At 63.4% G+C, this 20809-nt stretch overlaps 1 protein-coding gene across 2 annotated transcripts; it reads left to right on the forward strand.

Moving 5' to 3' along the window:
• Positions 1-348: 348 nt before the first annotated feature.
• Positions 349-20386, forward strand: DRC3 (dynein regulatory complex subunit 3; the record flags this gene model as incomplete). 2 transcript variants are annotated; one of them, XM_079903693.1, is made up of 12 exons in its annotated part: positions 349-1034; positions 3590-3706; positions 5962-6128; positions 8640-8786; positions 11343-11462; positions 12009-12113; positions 13101-13283; positions 14077-14208; positions 15837-15907; positions 16958-17081; positions 19916-20047; positions 20220-20357. In XM_079903693.1, the coding sequence occupies exons 1-12, from the start codon at positions 878-880 to the stop codon at positions 20331-20333; spliced, it is 1569 nt and encodes a 522-aa protein (XP_079759819.1). In that variant the 5' UTR covers positions 349-877. The 2 variants fall into 2 exon arrangements, with proteins under 2 accessions (XP_079759819.1, XP_079759818.1); XM_079903692.1 differs by having other exon boundaries at positions 19916-20386.
• Between the last annotated feature and the right edge of the window lie 423 nt (positions 20387-20809).

A 20809-nucleotide genomic window follows, 5' to 3' on the forward strand; every position in this document is an offset into this window, starting at 1 on the left:
AGTGAGGTCAGGCTGCCCAGGGCCACGGCTCTGTCTGGCCACGAACAGCAGCCCAGGTCTGCCCGTGACTGACCCACCCCACAGACCCCCCGTAGCGTCTCAGCCAAATCCCTTTGGACCATTAGCAACAGACACCTCCTGGGGTTAGTTTAACGAAAAGAGGATTTAATGTGCGAAGTCAGGACACTCCCGGGGCCTGGGGTCGGGACAGGAGGGGCCCGGAAGCCAGCGAGGAGAAGGCAGCCTCTGTGTCAGTCTGTCCATCCTTTCACCTTTATTGCTGGATCAGATTCTCATCTCTGCTTCTGTCTGTCCGTCTGCCCCAGGCCCTCTCACTCTCTTACTCACCATGCACCTGGCCAGCTCTGATGGGCACTTTGTCCTCCGGCCGCAGCTCACGTCTCTCGGGGGGGAGGGGGACACGAATGACCAGCTTGGGTTGGTGTCCACCAGTGGCCACACGCTGGGCAGCTGCGGTTGAGGGCGGGGAGCTTACAGACATGGCCACCTGGGGGGCCTCCGAGGATTGTGGTCGGTGGTTGGTGCCAAGAAACCCGACGAGGGCGGGCGCAGAAAGCCAGAGGCCTGAGGTGGCCACGGCTGTGCGCGCAGCTGAGCTCCACAGGCTGAAGAGAGCCGTGTGGACACCGGGGCCGGGGTGGTGACACAGCCTGCTCGTGGGACCAGGCGGGCGGGGGTCCAGAGAGGCCCCGGAGCAGCCCGGGTACAGCAGCCGAGGGCGGGAGGGGGCCGCCTTCAGAGTGCCGTGGCCGCCACGCTGCCCCACGATGCCGTGGAAGGACCCCAGCCAGACCCCGCCCTCAAAGGGAGGCAGGAGCAGCGGCCTGGGCGAGGGACGTGGTGTTTTCCAGGGAGGATGAACCGGCTGTGCGACGTGGAGCCCAGGGTGATGGATGATGAGATGCTCAAGCTGGCCGTTGGGGAGCAGGGCCCGCGAGACGAGGCTGGGCAGCTGGCCAAGCAGGAGGGCATCCTCTTCAAGGACGTCCTGTCCCTGCAGCTGGACTTCCAGAGTGCGTATCCTGGGTGGGGCGGGGCAGGCACAGGGCTCCCCGATTCCATGCGTGGGCCGCGGCCCGCGGTCGCATTCGGGCTGCCTGGGTCGGAAGGTGCGGTACCAGCACGGGCGGTACCGAGCCTGATACCGAGTGTGGGTAGCACTTGAACAGCCACAACACTCCCAATTCTGAGTAAGAACAAAGCAAGGTAACATCCTCCCGTTCCAAGTCTTAAGTGACCCCCAGAGGCCACGCTGGTCCCCAAAGGTGGGGGGGACCTAGGAGGGTGGTCCACGTGGCCAGGAAGGTGCGGGGTCGGGGGAGGGCCATGTGCTGGGGGAGCAGCTTCAGAGGAGGGACTGGAAACAGAAGGGGGGCTCCCCTCCAGGTCGCAGGACAGCCTGGGGGGAGATGTGGCTTGGGATCAGGCAGGACCTCAGCACCCCACCTGTGAACCGGGGTGACCGGAATCCGTGTCTCAGGCGCTGGCTGGGAAGACGAGACCAGACAGCACAGGCCCAGTGCCCGGCTCACTAAAGGAGGCCCGCGAGTCGGGCGGAGGGTATAGGTGAGGAAGCAGGATGGGTGGGCGGGGGTCCCGTGACCCCTCATGTCCGGCGCAGGCCGGTCACAGCAGACGGACCGGGCTGATTCACGCTCCTGCTGTGTCCTGGGCCTCCACGCTGGCCTGCCGGGTCACCCAGTGACCACGAGGGGCTACTGAGTCAGCCCTGGGATGCGGTGCGCACGGCAGGCCCGGCCCGGCCTCATGGAGCCCGCAGGCCGCCCAGAGCAGGGAGGGCCCTGAGGCTCTCGGCGGGAAAGGGCTAAAGGGGAGGCGGAGTGGTCTTCAGACCTCCTTCTGCTGCCCCTCCCCCACTGCGTAGCGGATGCCTGTCCCGTGCAGGGCGCTGCTCTGCGCACCAGGGACTCGTGGAGCTGACCTTCGAGGGAGGGGGACACGTATGCTGTTGAGAGAAGTAGAGGCAAGAGAGGAGAGAAGGGGAGTGGGGTGCAGTGTGGTCAGGCAGGGATCAGCTAGCATCAGCCTCGGGGGCCGAAAGGCGGCGTCTGGCTCTGAGTGAGTGAGGCAGGAGCCCAGGGAGGTCCTGAGCAGAGGAGGGTCAGGGAGCCGTGACAACAGGCTGCACCAAGCCAGTGGCAGCAGAGGCAGATCCCGTGTCTGTGTTGAAGATTGAATGGGCTTTTTGGGCAGCCCTGTCATGCTGTCAGATACATCTGGCTCTTTCGTGTCGTTCGGGCTTTTCCACGTGAACTGCTGAGGCCTAGAGCAGAGCCAGCACACAGGTGCGCCAGGCAGGGCGCCCAGGAGTGGGGGAGCCGCCCAGGGCTGGTGTCTGCACGGTCAATCACAGCCAAGGCCGTCGGTCTAAGGCCAGGGCCAGAGAAGGAAAATCCAGACCAGGAGATCCGGGGGCGGGGCTGGGCCTTGCCCCAGAAGCACAGGTGGGGCTGGTATCATTCCAGGAAATGTGACCACAGAGCTGGGGGACAAACTCCATCCCAGGCAGCCCTGGGGACCGGGAGGGACAGGGCCCTGGGTCAGAGAAATGCTGCCCACCACCCCGCCACCGAGACCCAGCTTGGGGTGGGCAGCTGGGAGGGGTGCCTGCCTGTCTGAATAAATGTTGAAACGGCTGCCCCGAATGTGTGGCTATTAAGGGCTTTTTTCTTTTTTTTTTCTACTCCTTTTACTTCTATGTTATTTCAGTTCTTTTAATGGGCATACTCTAACTTTATGTTTTGGGAATCATTATAGAAGCAAACGTAGAAAAAGGGGCATGTAAACAACAGCTCTCTGGTTTCTAAGAGAACCGGGGACAAGGTCAGGCCTCTAGAGTTTTACACACACAGTGTGTGCTTGTCACACTAAGCATTACTCAGAGCTCCTGGCAGCCGAGACAGAGACCAAGCTCCGCCTGGCTCAGGAGCAAGGGGATGGGTCGGCTGCCTGACCAGGGGGGTGGTCTTCAGCGGCCGTGGGGTCAGGCACTTGAGTGACGTCAGGATCTGCCTCTGTGGGGCGATTCATCCCCTCCCCGTATATGGACATTCGGGGCCTCATCCTCGGGCACTGGCACAGCGTGTGATTCCAGGTAGAGACACTGCAGGGTCAGTGGGCACAGACATTAACTATTTCCGTCCATGTGGCCAGAGCACCCTCCAAACGGCTCCACTAGTTGACTGGCCACCCCTGCAGCCTCAGTTCTATTTGTCACCCTGGGGGGCCCTGCCCGTGCCCTGTGTCCTGAGCCCAGGTGTTCCGAGGGGGAGCCCTGTGAGTTCCCGCCCTGAAGGGCCTGCCCCCCTCCACCCTGCGCGGGCCCACCCGTCCCTGTGGTGGCCCCGGACGGCAGCACCAACAGGGACCCCGAGCTCCACGGAGCTGGGCCCACACCTCCAGGGCTCCCTGCGCTCCGGGGAAGGCAGCGGGGCTCTGGGGCCTCTCCCACAGTCAGCATCAGTCATCCGGCCCCCAAGACCCTGGAACTATACCCTAACCCTGACCCGGGCCAGAACCAGCCAAAGCGTGTCCAACATCGTTTCAGATATCCTCCGCATCGACAACCTCTGGCAGTTTGAGAACCTGCGGAAGCTGCAGCTGGACAACAACATCATCGAGAAGATCGAGGGCCTGGAGAACCTCACACACCTGGTCTGGCTGGGTGAGCCCCCGCGCGTCCCCCAGCCCCCAGTGATGCCTGCCGAGGCTGCCCCCCAGGTAAACTTCCCTGCCAGCCCCGTGGCGGCCCTGGTGCAGCAGGAGCTCCATCTGCTGGGAAGAAGGAAGCCTGGGCCTGCGCTGGGCAAAGCTCAGCACGTATGTGCTTGGACACCACAGGGCAGAACATCTGCCCCAGCTGTCAAACCTCCCAGTCCGGAGGGCTCATGGCAGCAGCCTGGACTCCGTCTAGGTACTCTAGACTCAGGGTGACAGATAACTGAGGCCCCTGCTATTTGGGGGGCCCAGATCAAACCAGAACTAACCATCCCCATGCTAGCGTGCGCTGAGCACTTTCTACCTGCTAGGCACGGCCTGTGCGCTTTCCGTGTGAGGCCTTCTAACCACACAGCGACCCCACTGTAGACGGGAGCAAACTGAGGTCACAGCGAGCAGGGGGCTCGCCTGACTCCAGGGGTCCAGCCCTCACTGCCAAGGCAGCAGGGGCTTTGCCGAACTGCGTCCACCTGCCGGCCTCGGGCAGCACCCTCACGTCTGGCAGTGGGCACCTAACTAGGGGTGGGGCCGGCTGGGAGCTCCCGAGCCCACTGAGAGGGCTTCTTTGGCCCTCCCAGTCACCCTAGGGGCTCCAGAGGCCGGGGCACCGCCCAGAGCTCTGTGACCAAGACGCAGCAGAGCTGGGACGAGACCCACGCCTGTCTGATCCCAAAGCCACGTCCCCTCCATCCTGTCAGGCTGCTTCCCAATACAGGCAGCCTGGGGCATCGAGGCCCCTCCCAGCTTGCAGGACACGCAGCTGTGGTTGTGAGGACGGCCGCCAGACCACAGCAACCCCCCCGGGGCAGGATTACAGTGCATCTCACGGGTGCAGAGGCTGAGGGGCTGGTGGACTTGGAGCTGCACGTACCGGCAGCAGAGCAGCCCAGAGCCAGGTCTCCTGACTGCCGGGCCCAGGTCTCACCCAGACAAGCCCTCCTGGCAGCCCAGCACCCATTAATGCTGAGTCCCGGGCTCGGCGGCCCACCTGCACCACCAGGAGCTGGAGGAGGAGAGGTGACGGGTCAGCCTAGACCCTGAGCCTCACCCCCTCTGAAGGCCCTGCTTTTAGGCAAGAGCTCCCAGGCCCTGCAGTCTCGCAGACATAAAACAAGGGTCACGGGTCCCCGTGAGATGCCCCTGTGATGCCCAGTGTTCTGGGGGGGGGGGGGCGAGAGAGCCGGAGGGGAAAGTTCTGGCAAGAGGTCAGGTGCCCCTCAGAGAGTCAGAAGCCTGCCTTTGTCCAGCCACATGCGCTGCCCCCACCTGCCAGCACAGGCCCGGCTGGTGGCCTGGTCAGCTGTCCCAGCGCCGGGGGCGAGCGGGAGCCGGCTGGCACTGCCCCCAGAAGCTGACTGTCCACATCTTGTCCCAGCTTTACACTCAGGCCCGTCCTGTTGGTAGCTTGAAATTGGCCACAGTGGGAGCACTTACACCACCAAAGTCAGCAAGAGCTACAGATCAGGGCTGCCTGCGCCCACCCCTTTGTTAAACGTTTACCAGCTCGCCTGCAAAGAGCAGAGCCCGGCTGCAGGAGCGAAAGGAAGCAGGCTGACACAGTTCAGGTCCCGCTCTGCCAGCGTGCTAGCCGGTTCTGTGCGTTCCCTCCGCCCCCTGCACCCGACCTTCCTTACGTGCGCTTGATCGTGAGCACGTGACCACCAGGCCCCTTTGAATCTCGGCTCCCTCAGCCCTAAGATGCAGGCGATGACAAACGAGGAAACGCCCAGGGAGGGCCTGGCGTAGGGAGAGTGTCCCGGGTGAGTGTCCCCTGAGGTGCCATGGAGGCCAAACCGACTTCCTGAGCCCCCTTTACACTGAGGGCTTTAGCTGAAGCTCTTGAAAAGTTCCCAGTTTGGGCCTCTGGGCCAACGGTGTTCAAGGACACCAACCCCAACCAAACCCCCAAACCCGTGGTGGCAGAAAAGCAGTTTTATTCCCAAAGATGAGAACCTTGGGCTAGAGGGGCTCCTGAGGTCTCAGCCGGGGCTGGGCCTGGAGTTTGGGGCAGCCCGGCCCGCGCGGGTCTCCCCCACCCCAAGGTGCGCTGCCCCGACCCACCAGGGAGCTTCCATCCCAGAACGAGGGCCGCACAGACGCGAGCCTTCGCGCGAGTCCGGGGCCGGGAAGGTGGCAGCAGAGCCGGGGGGGCGGGGGGGGTTGGATTCAGGACAGTCACCCTAACCCGGAGCCGTCCTCCAGACCTGTCCTTCAACAACATTGAGGCCATCGAGGGGCTGGACACGCTGGTGAACCTGGAGGACCTGAGCCTGTTCAACAACCGGATCTCCAAGATCGACTCGCTGGACGCGCTGGTCAAGCTGCAGGTGCTGTCGCTGGGCAACAACCAGATCGGCAACATGACGAACGTGAGCGAGGGTGCCGGGGGGGCCACGGGCTGAGCCTCTGACCTTCCCCTTGTCCCAGAAAGGCCAGAATTCCAGACTGGATGATGTTCACACACCAGCCTAGGCCACGAGAGCCCACGTGCGGGTCCGTTTGTGCCCCTGCCCCGGTGGGATCTTTCCTTCCCTGTCCCCGCACTCGCTCAGCAGACATTTGCTGGGGTGGGGCCCCCTCGGCCGTGGGGCCTCTGGCTCGTGCTCACTGGGGACAGAGACCAACAACAGCCCCGGGTCACTGGAAGGGTCGGGGTGTGGGTGCAGGGCGGTGCCCAGGGCCAGGCAGCCAGAGCGGCAGAGGAGAGCCGTGGGGGGCTCTACGCCGTGTGTGCCCAGGGCAGGCCTGCGTTTCAGAAGGAACACCCACCCCCTCACCCCCGCACGCATGAGTGTAGCAGGGATGGAGGTTTGCCTGCAGACCAGAGACGCTCGCTCTGCCAACACTCCCTGTGAGCTGGCAGCAGGGCCGGGGCAGGGCCCTGGGTGCCACGGGGTGACCTCAGGAAGCTGGGTGACCCCGGGGCAACCACAGCCACCGTGCAGGTGTGTGACAGAGACTGCCGCCGTGCGCGATGGGGGCTCCGTGCCACTGGGCGGGCGTGCAGAAGTGAACACCTGAGTGCCGGGGCCCAAGCCCCAGCCCCAGTCCTGTCCCCGCGGCTGAGCCGCGTCCCGGCATTAACTCCCTCCCGGCCTCGCTGCAGGTGGGGCTCGGAGAGCAGGGGAGAGATGGGCGCTGCAGCCGCGGCCGAGGCCGGAGCAGGGGGCTGCGTGGAGGGGGCCGACCCACCTCTCGGCTCAGCCGCCCTTAGCGTCGCCCTGGGCTGATGCTCCTTGTGGCTGTGACCCAGCAGTCCAGGCCGCAGTCTTCCTCGTCCACAGCTAGCAGGACAGAGAGCAGGAGAAATCTCTCCCACGGTGCCCCTCGGTGTGACGCGCCCTCAGCCACCCGACCAAGCCCAGAGGGGCGGGCGGGCCAGGCGGTTTAGGTGAAAGGCCTGGGGCGGGTCAGGTGCCGGCTGCTCACCTGTGTTTGAGGGCCGGACCCCGGAGGCCGTGTGGTCTGGGAGGTTTGCCCTGCACGCCCCTGGGAGGTGGTAAACCCAGCCCACCTCTTGCCAGTGTTCAAGACCTGATTGCTCAGCTGCCCTCTGCCCTGCGGGGCGGGGGCACACAGGACAGCTGAGGGAGGTGTAAGCGGAGAGCTGAGGTTTAACGGGCTCCTGGCCGCCTGGCCTTGGGCCAGGGACTCAGCACCCGGGGCCCGCGTGCCCATCTGTACGGGACAGCGGTGGCCTGCGGGGCAGGCCGGTGTGAGGGCTGAGTCAGTTAGGGCTGAGTGGCTGCTACAGGACTGGGCACAGGAGAACTCTGCAGGAAATGATGCTTATTCAGGAATTTTCAGATTAAGGGCACACCCAATAGCCCCAAATCTTGCTTGTGAAAACCTTTCTGAATGTCTTGAGCTGTTCCTGCCTGGGTTGGTCCAGTACCCAGGGCCACAGTGAGCAGATCCCCTCTGGCTTGCTGCCCCTCGGACACTGCAGAGTCTAATGGACGCAGGTCCAGGCCTGGGCGTGGAGGGGACACTGGCTCTCAGGCCACGCCCCGCCCTGCTGTGGACGCTCCGTTCCCTCCCCTGGCCTCGCTGAGTGCCTGGTACAGGACGCTCTTTCCTGCCTCAGGGCCTTTGCTTGTGCTGGTTTTGCTTCTGGGAATGCACTGGCCCCTGCTCTTCCCTGGCTGCTCCCTCAGGCCTCAGAGGCCTCAGTCCTAACTGAAACCCCCCCGTCATGGTCCCTAAGGCCCCCTCTCCACCCCCTCCCCCTTTGAGTTCTTCTAGCACTTACACCGAACAGCAATGATTCTACTTACTTTTAAAACATTCTTGTCCCCTGCCTTACAGTGCCAGCTCCTGCTATAAGGGCTTTGTTCCCACTGTGTCCCTAAGGCCTGGCACGTACCTGAGGCCTGGTAGGTACTTAGTGATCTTTGTTGAACAAATAAACCAAATGACAAAGACGCTCCTTCAGGAAAGCACAGGAGTTGCGGTCAGATGAGGTACGGGCATCTCGCTGACTTTCCCCCGGTTACTAACAATAGGAAGAATAAACGGCCGCCAGTGGACATCCCACTAGCTGCCACCCAGTTGGTCCAGGCCAACTGTAAATCAGGTTCCGTTGAAGTTAGGAGCGCTGGGCCTTGCACAGCACTTTACAGTTGGAAAAGGCCGCCCGTTCTGAGAGCAGCAGCGATGGGCACAGCCAGGGCATCACGGGGGCAGGTGGAGGCCCTCACAGCATGTGGCATTCGGTCCTCTCAACACCTATGCACCACATCCCTGCACCCACCTTAAGAAGAGGAGATGGGGACCCAGGTCCACGGGTCCTGGGCAAAGCCCATGGTTCCTCCCTCGTGGCTCCGCCCAGTGCGGGCAGAGGACGGAGAGAGGACCCAGGCGACCCCCCTCTCCCCCAGATCATCTACCTGCGGCGGTTCAAGGACCTGCGGACGCTCAGCCTCTCGGGGAACCCGGTCGCCGAGGCCGAGGACTACAGGACGTTCATCTGTGCTTACCTCCCCGACCTGGTGTACCTGGACTTCCAGCGCATCGACGACCACATGGTAGCGTGGCCCTCGTGCGTCCAGCTCCGCGGGTCAGCGTGCAGGCCCCGGGTCTGGGGAGGGGCGCGTCCACAGGAGGAGCGCAGGGCGGCCCTCCTCGCGGTGCCTTTACTGCCCCCATCACTGTCGTGCCACCTCCCACCTCAAGGCCGCCGTCTGCTTTTCTGGGTGAACAAGTCGGGGGACCAAGTGAGGGTAGGCGATTAGCGGGGTCAGCAGCTCAGGGCAGAGTCAGGACTCGCCTCCATGCCACGACAGCTCACGGTAGCGCCCTCTGAGCCGAGGGCACCGGCCCCAGAGAGAGGCCCCCCGCGGCCGGGATGCTGAGCGGGGAGCTGGGCCCGGCGGTCTGGCAGCAGGGCCGGGAGGAAGCCCCCCCCCCCAGTGCACTGCCCGGCCTGGCCTGACCGCCCCTGCCTCTATCCTACTCCCCTGCTGTGAGCTTCCCGTCCTTTGCAGCATGACGTTTGTGCGTGCTTTGCCCCCTGGACAAAAGAACCCCGCCCAACACGAGGCCTTTGGTGGCAGGACCGGGATATCCCTGCGTGCTGAGCGTGGGCAGTGGGGGACAGGGACCTGCCCACCCTTCTCCCTGGGAGCTGGTGCCCTTCCTGGGAGAAAGGAGCCTGTGCCTGGGTGGGGCCTGAGGTGATGTGGGGCTCAGGGAGAGCCCAGTGGAAGCAGGGAGGGCGGCTGGGCCCCGGGTCTCGGTGCTGACGGTGCCGTCCTGGCTGCCACACCGCCTGCCAAGCGTGGAGCCCTCCACTCACGGGTGTCTTCCTGGGGGGTCCACGGAGAACAGCCGGGGTCGGGGTGCCCAGAGAGTTGCCCCTCCTCCGACCATGGCCTTCTCTTGTCCCAGAACAGGACAAGAATCTGAAATCTTGAATTCCAAGACTCTCAAGTCTTTTTTTTTTTTTTTTTTAATATTTATTTACTTTTTTTGGCTGCTCCGGGTCTTAGCTGCGGCACGTGGGATCTAGTTCCCTGACCAGGGATCAAGCCCGGGTCCCCTGCAGTGGGAGCGCAGAGTCTTAACCGCTGGACCACCAGGGAAGTCCCAAGACGCTCAAGTCTTACTTTTTGCATTTAGACAATAATTTGAAACGCAGCGTGGGCTCAAATGCTTGGAATAGCTGAAGAGCTGCTGGGGTGTATTTCGCTCATCATAAGAGCGTGCACAGGGATTTCCCTGGTGGCACAGTGGTTAAGACTCCGAGCTCCCAATGCAGGGGGCCCAGGTTCGATCCCGGGTCAGGGAACTAGCTCCCACGTGCATGTCGCCACCAAGAGTTTGCACGCCACAACTAAGGAGCGCACGTACTGCAATTAAGGAGGCAGCACAACCAAATCAATACAATAAATATTTTTTAAAACCCCCCAAAACAAAAAACCATGCACAGCCGGACACCGCACGGTTCCCGAGCCCCTCCCCAGCCAGTTTCTCCTCTTCCCCAGAAGATTCCACAGGGGGCAGGCCGCCCAGCCTGGCCCCACGCTGTGCTGCGGGAAACAAAGCCTCCTTCCGCATCTCAGAGGCTTTGCCTAGACGCACCAAGATCAGTAATGAGGGAAAGGTTGTAAGAGCAGAGCCCCGCAAAGCAGGGGCACCGGGAACCCCCGTCCATGCTGCTGCCTGCCCCCAGGCCAGCCCCAAGCCTCTCACCTGCTGGTGCTGCCAGGCTCGGGCAGCAGGACAGCCGGGCCCAGCCGAGGCCGACCAGGGCTGAGGGCAGGCTCTTGCGGTGCCTCCCCATTTCCATCGGGCCTGAAGGCTGGCGCAGCCCTGAGGAACGGTGGACAGTCCCAGCAGAGCACACGAACGGGTGAGGGCTGTGAGCTTGGGGGGCTTTCTGTGTTGTGGGGGGAGACAGGCAGGAGGGCGACGCTGGGGTTCAGGGCTTGTCCTGCTGAGACGGAGGCCTGTGGAGAAGAACCCTGTGGTTTTCAGCAGAGTTCATGATGTGATGAGCATTCAGGGACCTGGAAGCTGGCATGGGGCTTACAGCATAAGAGGGAGAGGGCAGGGCGTGCAGGCCACGGTCCTGAGAGACAGGAGGGGGCGGGGGTGGGGGGAGCAGATACTGGAGCACAGAGAGTCGGCGGTGCTTGTACCTGAAGCCTTAGCACAGGCGATGTCACCTGGGGCTCCAGCAGCCCCCAGTGCAGGCAGGGGGATACGCAGGACGGGTGGAGGAGGGCCGGAGGGGGCAGGGCCCAGAGCCGAGGGCTGAGACCTCGTGCCCAGGCCTGTGGCTCGGGCACCCACTGCACCTCTCCCTTGTGCAGCCCTACAAGAGGGCCAGAGCCTGGTCAGGGAGGCCTGGGGGAGCGGCCGAGTCTTCGCTGGGCGCCTCCACCCCAGGGATGTCCCACGGACCCTCGGCCTGCCCGTGCTGCTTCCCCCACTGATTTCCCTGAGGCTCAGAATACTTGGCAAGGGCTGCGGGGAGGGGATCCCCGCCCACGCTGGAGAGGCCACAGCACGGCAGAGGCCAGCGGCTAGGAGGGACCCCACGACCCTGGTGACGATGCCGCTTCCCGATCCTCCAACAGAAAGGGCTGGCAGAGATGAAGCACCAGTGCAGCGTGGACGAGCTGAAGCACCAGGAGAGCCTGATGCAGGCCCAGCTGGAGGAAGAGCAGGCCCGGTGGGAGGAGCTGGAGGGGCACAAGGTAGGAGACCGGTGGGAGGACCTGCCCCGCCCCGCCCCGCCCCCGCCCCAGGATGCTGCCGCCACCGGTCATGGGCCAGTGCCATGAAGGTCAGCAGGGCCCAGGCCCCCAGAGCCTGTCCTTTGATTGAGAATAGCTGGTGCCCAGGGCTGCTGGGCTGCCAGAACCTCAGTCAGGGCAGCACGCGGACCTGCCCCTCCTCATCCCACGGCCCCCAGGCGCCCCTCCAGCACAAGGGCCGGGGACTCTGTGCCAGAACCATCTCTCAGAGCAGCCCCTGTCCTTAAGACCCCTGGCTGGTTCCTGGCGGCGGGGGTGGGGTGGTGGGGGTAGGGGGGCAGCCAGAAAAGCTCATTCCTCCCCGTGGTGCCTCTCCTCCGGCCGGACCGAGCTGGGCACCCTTCAGTTTTCTGCCTCTGGACCCCCGCCTGTGCCGGGCCCATCGCCTGCCCTTCCCCAGCCTGCCTTCCCGAGGGCCGGGCGACCTTGGCCCCGGTGCCCAGCGCAGGGCCCTGCCCAGGGAGCCCACCGTGTCTCTGACCGCAGGCGGCCTTCGTGGAGCACCTGAACGGCCCCTTCCTGTTTGACAGCATGTACGCCGAGGACGTGGAGGGTAGCCAGCTGTCCCACCTGCCCGGCGTGGGCGAGCTCGTGCAGACATACCCTTCCGGGTCACGGCCGCCCCCAGGGCCTGGGCGCGGGAGTCCGGGGGGCTCCCTTTCCACCCAGGGCCTCGAGAACCAGGTTGGCTGTGAGCGCACACGGGTATCTGGTCAGCAGGGCCCAGGCTGGCAGAGATGGAGGCTGGCTGACCATGTCTGTGACTCTGACCCTCATTACCTTGTTTGTGGGCTCCTGCTGTGCGCTTTGCATGCAGCATTTAAAACTGTTTCAACCACCCCATGGAGTGGGTGCTATACTGGACCCGAACTACCTTCTCATAGCTGGGGAAGCTGAGCTTGGAAAGGGTGAATTGTCCAGGCTGTGCAGTTAGGAGCTGTGGGCTGAGCCTGCATCCCATCCCCCAGATGATGTGATGGGCACTTGTCACCGTGGCTGAGGGACGCAGGGGCCGCGAGTCACAGAGAGAAACCTGCCCCTGAACACCCACCGCTCAGCAGAGTGCGGGGGGTCAGCTCTCCGCCCAGCCCGGCCCTAGGCTGCAGCCCCGCCTGACCTCAGCACCTAAGCGCCCCTCGTGTGGCAGGCGCTGCAGATGTGGGACCCTCAGCCCAGAGCAGCGAGGAGGCCATAGAAGCAGCTGCAGGGCCAGGCCTTGAACCTGGGGCTCTCTGCCCCGAGCCTGCGGTCCCCTGACCTCCGCAGCCTCCCTGTGCCCCTGTGGCCGCCGAGCAACAAAGACGGCCTGGACAACAGGGCCCCAGAGGCAAAAACACACACTGCTCAGCTCCCTGGCTGCTCCCCCTTCTCCGGGTTCCTGACCCCTTCAGGTCCCCCGGGGGGGGTCTCTCCTCTGTCGCCCCACCCCCACCACGCAGGCCCCTCCCTGAATCCCTCAGGCTGAGGCTGGAGATGCCCAACCACCAATTCATACTCCAAATCCCAACTGCAGCTCTGCTACGGGAGCTGCTTCCACCCCATGTGCGCCCCCCAGGCAGCCGTGAGCTTCCTTAACGGCCACTCACCTACAAGGACAAGTTCGTAGTCATCTGCATGAACATCTTCAAGTTCGGCATGAAGCAGCAGGAGAAGCGGAAGGCGGAGCTCGACACCTTCATGGGGTGTGTCCAGGAGGCCATCCAGGAAAAGCAGGAGCAGGGCAAGCATGAGATTGCCAAGTTCGAGGAGAAGCACCTGCTGGTAGGCCCCGCCCCCAGCCCCTCCCCCCCCTCCAGGTGCCCACCCGCCAGAGGCCCGGCCCCTCTGCCTCTGACGACCCGAGACGCACGGGGCAAGCCGCTTGCTTTCAGGTCAGGCTTGATACCGGCAAGGGGCCTGATCTTCCTCCAGATGGGGTGGCCATGACCACAAATACCCTTTGCCCCCCAGTGACGCCTGGTCACTCCGCTGACACTGCGTCTGCCGGCCAAGCCTCCAGGTCCCTCGTCAGTGAACAGCTGGTACTGGGTGCGGCTCGGACCCCCGCGCTCTCCAGCCCACGAGCACCTCTCATTGCAGACGGACCTGACAGCTACTTGCACACAGGGTGCTGCGGGGGTCCAGCTGGCTTCCCCCAAGACAGGGCCCACCTTGTGTTCCAACCTCCCCCGCAGAGCCCCGCTGGGCTGGGAGTCAGCCCATGGTGAGCCAGGGCCTCACAGACAGCGCCCCATCCCCAGGCTTCGTGAAGCTCAGGCTCTCTGCCCCTGCACCCGAGGAGACGGGAGTCACTCGAGGTCCCACGGTGACCCAGTCGGGTCCCAGTTCAGGTCCACGTGACTCTGAAGCCATCGCTCCTTCCACGCCTAATAACTCACCAGCTGGTGGAGCCTCTGCTCTGACAGCCTCCGCCGTGGAGGGGGTGGAGCTGACGCTCGGACTTGGGCAGTCCGACCCCATAATCCAAGTTCCGACCGACAAAACCAAAGTGCCGCCTGTCACTTCAGGAATTACACTTAATTGTGGATTCCTAAAGCACAGGTTTTGTTTCCAGACTTTAAGCTCCATCCGAGACGAGTCTGAACTGACCAACTTCGAGATAAAGATGGCGGAGCACAGCGAGAACATCACCGAGCTGGTCAACGTGCTCATGACGCTGGAGATGCAGCTGGTGGAGCAGCTGGAGGTGAGGTGGGGCCCAGGGAACACACGTGACGCGACGGCCCTGCCCGGTTCCTGTGCAAGAACCTGGCGAGGGAACACCTTCCCGGGAGCTACTCGGCGGGTCACACGAAAGCTTTCTGTGCTTCTGGTGCTTTTCAGTCGCTGAGATGACAGGTGGCCCTTGTGCAGCATGAGAGGTGAGCTCGTTCCTCTGGAACAGTCTCCCCATCTAGGAAGAGTGCAGAACCGCGGCAGGGAGAGTCCTTTATTAGACCCAAGGAGCTGTCGAGAAACAAAATGCACCCTGCTCTTCACCCCCCACTCCGGGATAGAACGAAGGCTCCCGGCACTGCAGCCTGTAGTCGCTGCATCTCGGGGCGAGCGAGGAGCCTGACAGAGTGCTGCTACGTGAAACCCGGGGCGGCCAGACCGACCTGCGCGTTTGTTTACCAGGCAGCTTGCAGCGGAGGCTGGGGCCTGCAGAGCAGTGACCAACAGAACCTCCCGCCAGCTGCCGTGGCCCGCCCCCGCCAGCGCCTCCCCGATGCCTGCCTCGTCCAGGTTCCCAGCACATCACAGAGCAGACGCTCGCTCCCCACATCTCTGGGGCATCGGGAAGCTCAGGCAGCGGCCCCCAGCCTTTCCGACTGGGAGGACCCCCTTGTCAGCATCTCGCAATTCACCAGAGCCTGTGCGTGACTTACTAGCCGCCAAAAGGCTACTAAGTGGAGCCGCACTTTCCAGCGGCCCGATTTTTTGGAGCCGCACTTTCCAGTGGCCCGATTTTTTTTCATTACAAGAGGGTTTACACACATTTGAAAAATGTATAATTAGCTCAGTCTATAGATAGTCCTCGGATTCAGGTGCATTCCCTGCGCCGTCGGCCCACCCTGCAGCCCCTGGAGTCTAGAGTAGGTCAGGGGCGTGACCCACCCTGTGGGCTCAGTGGGTAGCAGCCCTCCCCAGGGCCTCTGGGTGAGGCCCGGGCGCCTTGCTCAGCACTAGATGCAGCAATACAGGGGTGCCCTCAGGGAGGGAGGCGGGAGACTTGCAGGTGAGAGGCCTGGGGTAACAGCCGGCATTCCCGAGGGTTTCCTCTCTGCTAGGCACCTTGCAAAGCATTTTGTGTGAAGAAACCCGTTTCTGCTTCACCACAACCTCGTGAGACACATACTATGCGAAGGGAACCCATTTCATAGGTGGGAAGTTGAGGCCCAGGGAAGTTAACAACGTTCCGAGTTACACCCAGTAGTGGAGCTGGCAGGCAGCCTGGCTCCTGGCGACCCTCCCGTTTCTCTGGAGGTGGCGGAGGCAGATGCCACCGAGAACCCCAAGGACGGGGTGAGCTCTGTGTGTGCCTGTTGGTGGGGGGCTCCTGGCAGAGAGACCAGCACAGGCAAAGGCCTGGAGAAGGTGTCACACTAAAGCCCCGGGGGGTGACCGAGGCAAAGTGGCTGGAGGGTGACGGCTGGGGGCAGCCGTCGGGAGAGGGGCAGGGTCGGCTCACAGCGCCACCTGGGGAAGGTCAGGTGGTTGGTCTTCACCCTCCAGGTCTGCGGTCACTGCCCGCTGAGTGGTAAGGAGAACTTCTGCTCTGGTGCAGTTCGCTGGCGTTCATGTTTGAATATGCACGTGCTTTATCATTTCCAGGAGACTATTAACATGTTTGAAAGGAACATCATCGACTTGGTTGGACTCTTTGTCGAAAACGTCCAAAGCCTATATCCTTTCCTTGATGGCCCTCTGCGGGGAGGCGCTGCGGGCCGCGGGGCTCTCAGGGCCGCACCACCGCTCCCCGCCTGCAGGGGGCTGGGGGGAGGCGCCTGCATTTTAAACAAAAGGCACAGAGGGGCACAGCTTCTTTACAGCTAAGCAGGATGCAACTAAGTGGGGTCCCTTACAGGTGGCTCCCTGTGGGGTCACATGCCTGCCCCCTCCCACTGCCACCAAGGAAAAAAGCCCACCTTCAAAGGATGGAGATTTGCCAACCACTTGGAATGTTCGAGGAATACCTCCTGACCCTCAGCACAAAGGGGCCTTATTAGAGTAGAAGTCTGGATGCCCACTGGGTGGCTCTGCAGGCCACCGCTTGCGGCACAAGTCGTGGCCCGTCTGTTCTCTAATGAGTGACTTCACCAGGAGACCACACCCCCAGATCCACCCTCCCCGCCCCCCCCACTGCAGGTGCACATGCCCTGGGGGTGGGGCGACCTCTATGCTGAAGCCACTGACAAATACGTCATCTATCAGGAGATGGGTTAAATGTCAGGTCAGGAACCAACACTGGGGGCACGCCTGACCTTTTGCCACCTGAACTCTGGGCCCTGAAGTCCACCCCAGAAGTCCCCCCAGTCCTGCCCTCCTGGGCCCATGGTCCCGCTGGGTGACAGGGCTATATAAGCTCCCTGAAGGAGGGTCCACTCAGTGAGGGCCTGAGGGTGGGCCAGAGGGACGGGCTGGAACGGTGGGGAGGGCGTCCCAGGCAGGCTCAGGAGGCAGCCTGTGCAAAGGCCCAGAGGACGGGGAGAGGACGTTCCAAGAGGAGGCCTTTAGGTCACCACAGAGTGTGAGAGCCGCCAGCACAGCAGGGGCGGGTGGGACTCCGCTGCTGCAGGGAGAAAGGGCTGGAGGGGAGCGGGCCAGGAGGGACCCCGAGGGGGTGCGTGGCGGGCGAGTCGGAGGGCCCTGAAGGCGGGGCTACACGGGGCCCAGCGCAGGGGAGGGCGCGCCCGGCCTGCTCCAGCCCGGCCTTGGCTTAACTCGCGCTGCACGATGGCTCAGTGCCGGGACCTGGAGAACCACCACCACGAGAAGCTCCTGGAGATCGCCATCAGCACCCGGGAGAAGATAGTCAAGGGCGAGCTGGACGAGGACCTGCCGGACGCCGTGCGTGCGGTGAGCGCGGGGGCGGGGGCGGGGCGGCCCCGGCGCCAGGCAGACGCAGCCCCGCCCCGCAGCCCCCGTAAAGCCTGAAAAACCTGCCAGAGCCTCAGTCTCCTCATCTGCAAGAGGGGCGGTGGGCAGGCGAGATGGGCAAGAAAGGCAGCTGGTGGGCACCCAGTGCAGCCCAGCTACAGAGGAGCTTGTGATAATTCAGTGCTTTCAACGTACCGAGAGGTTGCTTTCCCAAAGCTCGTTTCTGTGGGGCTTCTGGCACCTTCTAAGAGAGGCAGCGACAAATAGAGGTTGAGGTCCGAGATTTCCCCGGAAGGTCGTCTCAGCCCCGAGTCTCTATGGCGGGAAGCACTGCTGGGGTCTCTGCCCGCTCGCGGGGCTCTAGGTCTGCTGCGCTGGGGGCCGGCAACAGGTGGGCTGCTGTGTCTCTCCACTTTCCTTCTTTCACCATTCACTGCCCCCCTCACCTCTCTCCTCCTCCGCGTTCCACCAAGGCAAGCTACCACCGCCCTTTGCGGGACCCTGGCCTTACCGCTCTTCTCCACGCAGCAGCCAGAGACCAGGGACTCCTTCCCCCTAGTGAGTCCTGGAGCAAGGTCTCCGCCGAGCCCCGCCCCGACACACCCTTCCCCCAGGCCTCCGTGCACCCGGCTCCTCCCCGTGTTTCAGATCTCAGCTCACACCCAGCTCCTTGGAGAGGCCCCCATCACCTTCCCAAAGGCCCACTGTCTCTCCGTCACAGCCGTTCATCCTTGTCAGAGCCGCTGTCACGGTTCCAAGCTATCGTGTTCGCGTCGACTTGCTTAGGTTACTCTTCACACTACATACAGGCCCCCCGGGGAAGGCAGGAGTGGCCTCTTCCCCACCGCGGTCAGCCCCCACCCGGGGTGCCGGGTTCACCACGCCCGCTGTCAGGTGCTGGCGGAGTCCTGCAGGCAGGGACCAGCAGTTCCGACTCCGCAGCCTGTCAGGGGCCGAGACAGTCGCCAGGGCAGTGGAAAGGTGGCAGGGCCTCCTCAAACACCCAGACACAGGGAGAGGTCACCTTCCCGAGCCTGAAGGCTGACCCCAAGAGCCCACCCGGGAGCCGCCTGACAGACCACCTAGCGGTCGTGGAGTTTTTGACGCAAGGCTCCGGGGTCTGTGACACCTCTCTCAGGACTGGGACATGCAGAAAAGGAGGCCCCGATGTCAACGGGAGGTGAGCAGCCTGGGCGGGTGCTTCCAGGGTGGCTGTGCACGGCGCCATCTGACACCTGTTCCCGCGCCCCCGGACACTCAGGCTGCTGACTGGGTGGGGCTCGCATGGGCTTAGTTAACTCACCAAAGGACCCCTGAAAGTGGCATTCCCACCCAGTCTACAGATGGGAAAGCTGGGGAGACGGGGTCTCAGAGAAGTTCGGTAAACACCCAGGATGTGTTGTGAGGACACCTCGTCTTGTGAGGATGAGTCTGGATTCAAACCTTAGTCTGAGATGCCGAGCCCGGGCACTGAGCCCTCACTGCGAAGTGGGCGTTCTGGGTCTGCCCCTGGCCCCAGGCCCCAGGGTAATGGGCTCTGCCTCTGGGCTAAGGGGCTGCCTTGGGCTCCCGGGCGGCACTGGTATCGGGTGCCACCCTGGAGGCCTCACGGGGCAGCCGGCAGAGCCCGCTGGACACCCCTCCCTCTGCGGGCCCATCAGCTCTGTCCTTTAGGAACACCTGTAGCAGGAGATGCTACACCGTCTCCTTACGCTTAAGCAACAAAACGTGGGGTAGCAAGCCCTGACTAGAGCGGAATCACCACGAGGAGCTGACAGGGACCGAGGGCCTCCCGAGGGCCAGCTGCCTGAGCAGCTCTGCACGTGTATTTGCCCTTTTAATCTCCAAGCCGACACAGTGACATAGGTGCCAGTGTGGTTCCCTTTCACAGGCGAGGAAACCGAGGCTCAGAGATGACAGGGAGCGTGTGGGTGGTGGACACGGGCAGGACAGGGACTTTCAGATGAGGTCCTCGGCGATAAAAGTCTGGTTTCTGTTTCTAACCATCAGCGAGCGTATTAGTAGCAGGGTCTCAGAACACTCTTTTTGCAGAGACACTAACATTTCAAGATCCATAGACTGTATTCTGGAGACCATTAGGTTAACCACTCCCGAAGGAGAGAAAAAACCCACGTGTACACACCTGCCCGTGCCCTCTCTACAACACAGAGCTTTCAGGTCCCTCGCCATCGTGGCGACATGAAGCGCCTCTGCGTAAAGCTGAAGCAGCCGCCAGTGACGGCCTCCCCGCGCTGGGAAGCGACCATGTGGACCCGCAGCTGTGCTGGGCGCACGTGGCCAGTTCACGTGTGAACACCTGGAACCAGCCGGGCCTGGCGGGGCCCACGTCCCACAGCGTCGTCCACGGCGGGGAAGCGGGTGGGAACAAGGCAGGAGCCCAGGTGGGACCCCAGGTCCGACTGGGTTGACGTGAGGGGCAGCAGAGTCCCATCGGTTTGTGGGACCTTCTGTCGTCAGTGGAGCCCTGTGCCCCTCGGCCGGCCTCGTGCTGCCCACTCGACAGGCAGGTTTCAGGCAAGTCAGACTGGAGACGCTTGGCGAGGTGGCCAGGGCTGCCCTGCCTTCTCTTGGGGAGGGCACGCTCCCCCCAGGCACTGCCCTGCTGCCCGGGGGCCCCTTCTGGGCACTGGTGCCACCAGGCCGACGGCGTGGTCGCCTGAGACGGGCGGAGGAAGCAGGATGCGGGCTGGGCACGGCCTCCGCCTGCGGGGAGCTGGGCCCGTCCCCTCTGGCTCCACCGCCTCTGCACTCGTGCGGGTCCAGGCCCTCACCTGCGCTTCCTTGCTCCCCAGCTCTTTGTTGACAAAGACACGATCGTTAACGCAGTCGGGGCCTCACACGACATCCACCTCCTGAAGATCGACAATCGGGAGGACGAGCTAGTGACCAGGGTCAACTCCTGGCGCGCACACCTGGTGGACAAGGTGAGCGCAGCTGAGGGCAGGCGTCTCCCGGCAGCAGGACCCCACGCTGGAGGCCCGCCCCGGGGCAGACGCGCACGCCAGACACACATGCAGGGCTGGAGCAGGGAGGAACGGAGTAAGGAAGGCAGGCTCAGGATCCCGCCTGACGGGCCAGCCGCCGTATGCTCCACAGATTCACAAGGACGAGATCATGAGGAACCGCAGGCGCATGAAGGAGATCAACCAGTACGTCGACCATGTGCAGAGCGAGCTGGACAGCCTGGAGTACAGCGACCTCCTGGACTAGGGCTGCGGCCCAGCCCTCCCCCCGACCCCCGAACTTCACAGGTAGAGAAATAAAGGACTTTGGTTACCTTTCTCCATCCTCTGTGTCCGCGTCTGGGCAGTTGGCATCTGCTGAGAGCGACTCCTAGGCTCTCGGCCGCCCCTCCGCGGGGCCCAGGGCAGACCCTTCCCCAGGTACAGCTCCCAGCACAGCCTGGGGGCCCGGCCAGCCCACCTTGGCGGAGGCTGCAGGAACCCAAGGACCCTCCACAGCTGAGAGCACAGCTGGGCGTCACCCGTGAGGTGGGGATGTGACAGTACCCCTGGCGAGCACACTCAGGGTGCGAGGTGGGGGCCTGCGGGGAGCTGGCCAGTGCCCCCGGAATGGGGGAGAGCAAGGCCTGGCAGCTCTGAGGCCTTTGTGCCCCAAACTCACACACTCTTCCTGCTCCCTGACCTGGGCCCAGGCACCCAGAGACCCCACCTGCAGTCTGGAGC

This window comes from Stenella coeruleoalba, assembly GCF_951394435.1.
Source record: "Stenella coeruleoalba genome assembly, chromosome: 19".
Classification (NCBI taxonomy): domain Eukaryota; kingdom Metazoa; phylum Chordata; class Mammalia; order Artiodactyla; family Delphinidae; genus Stenella; species Stenella coeruleoalba.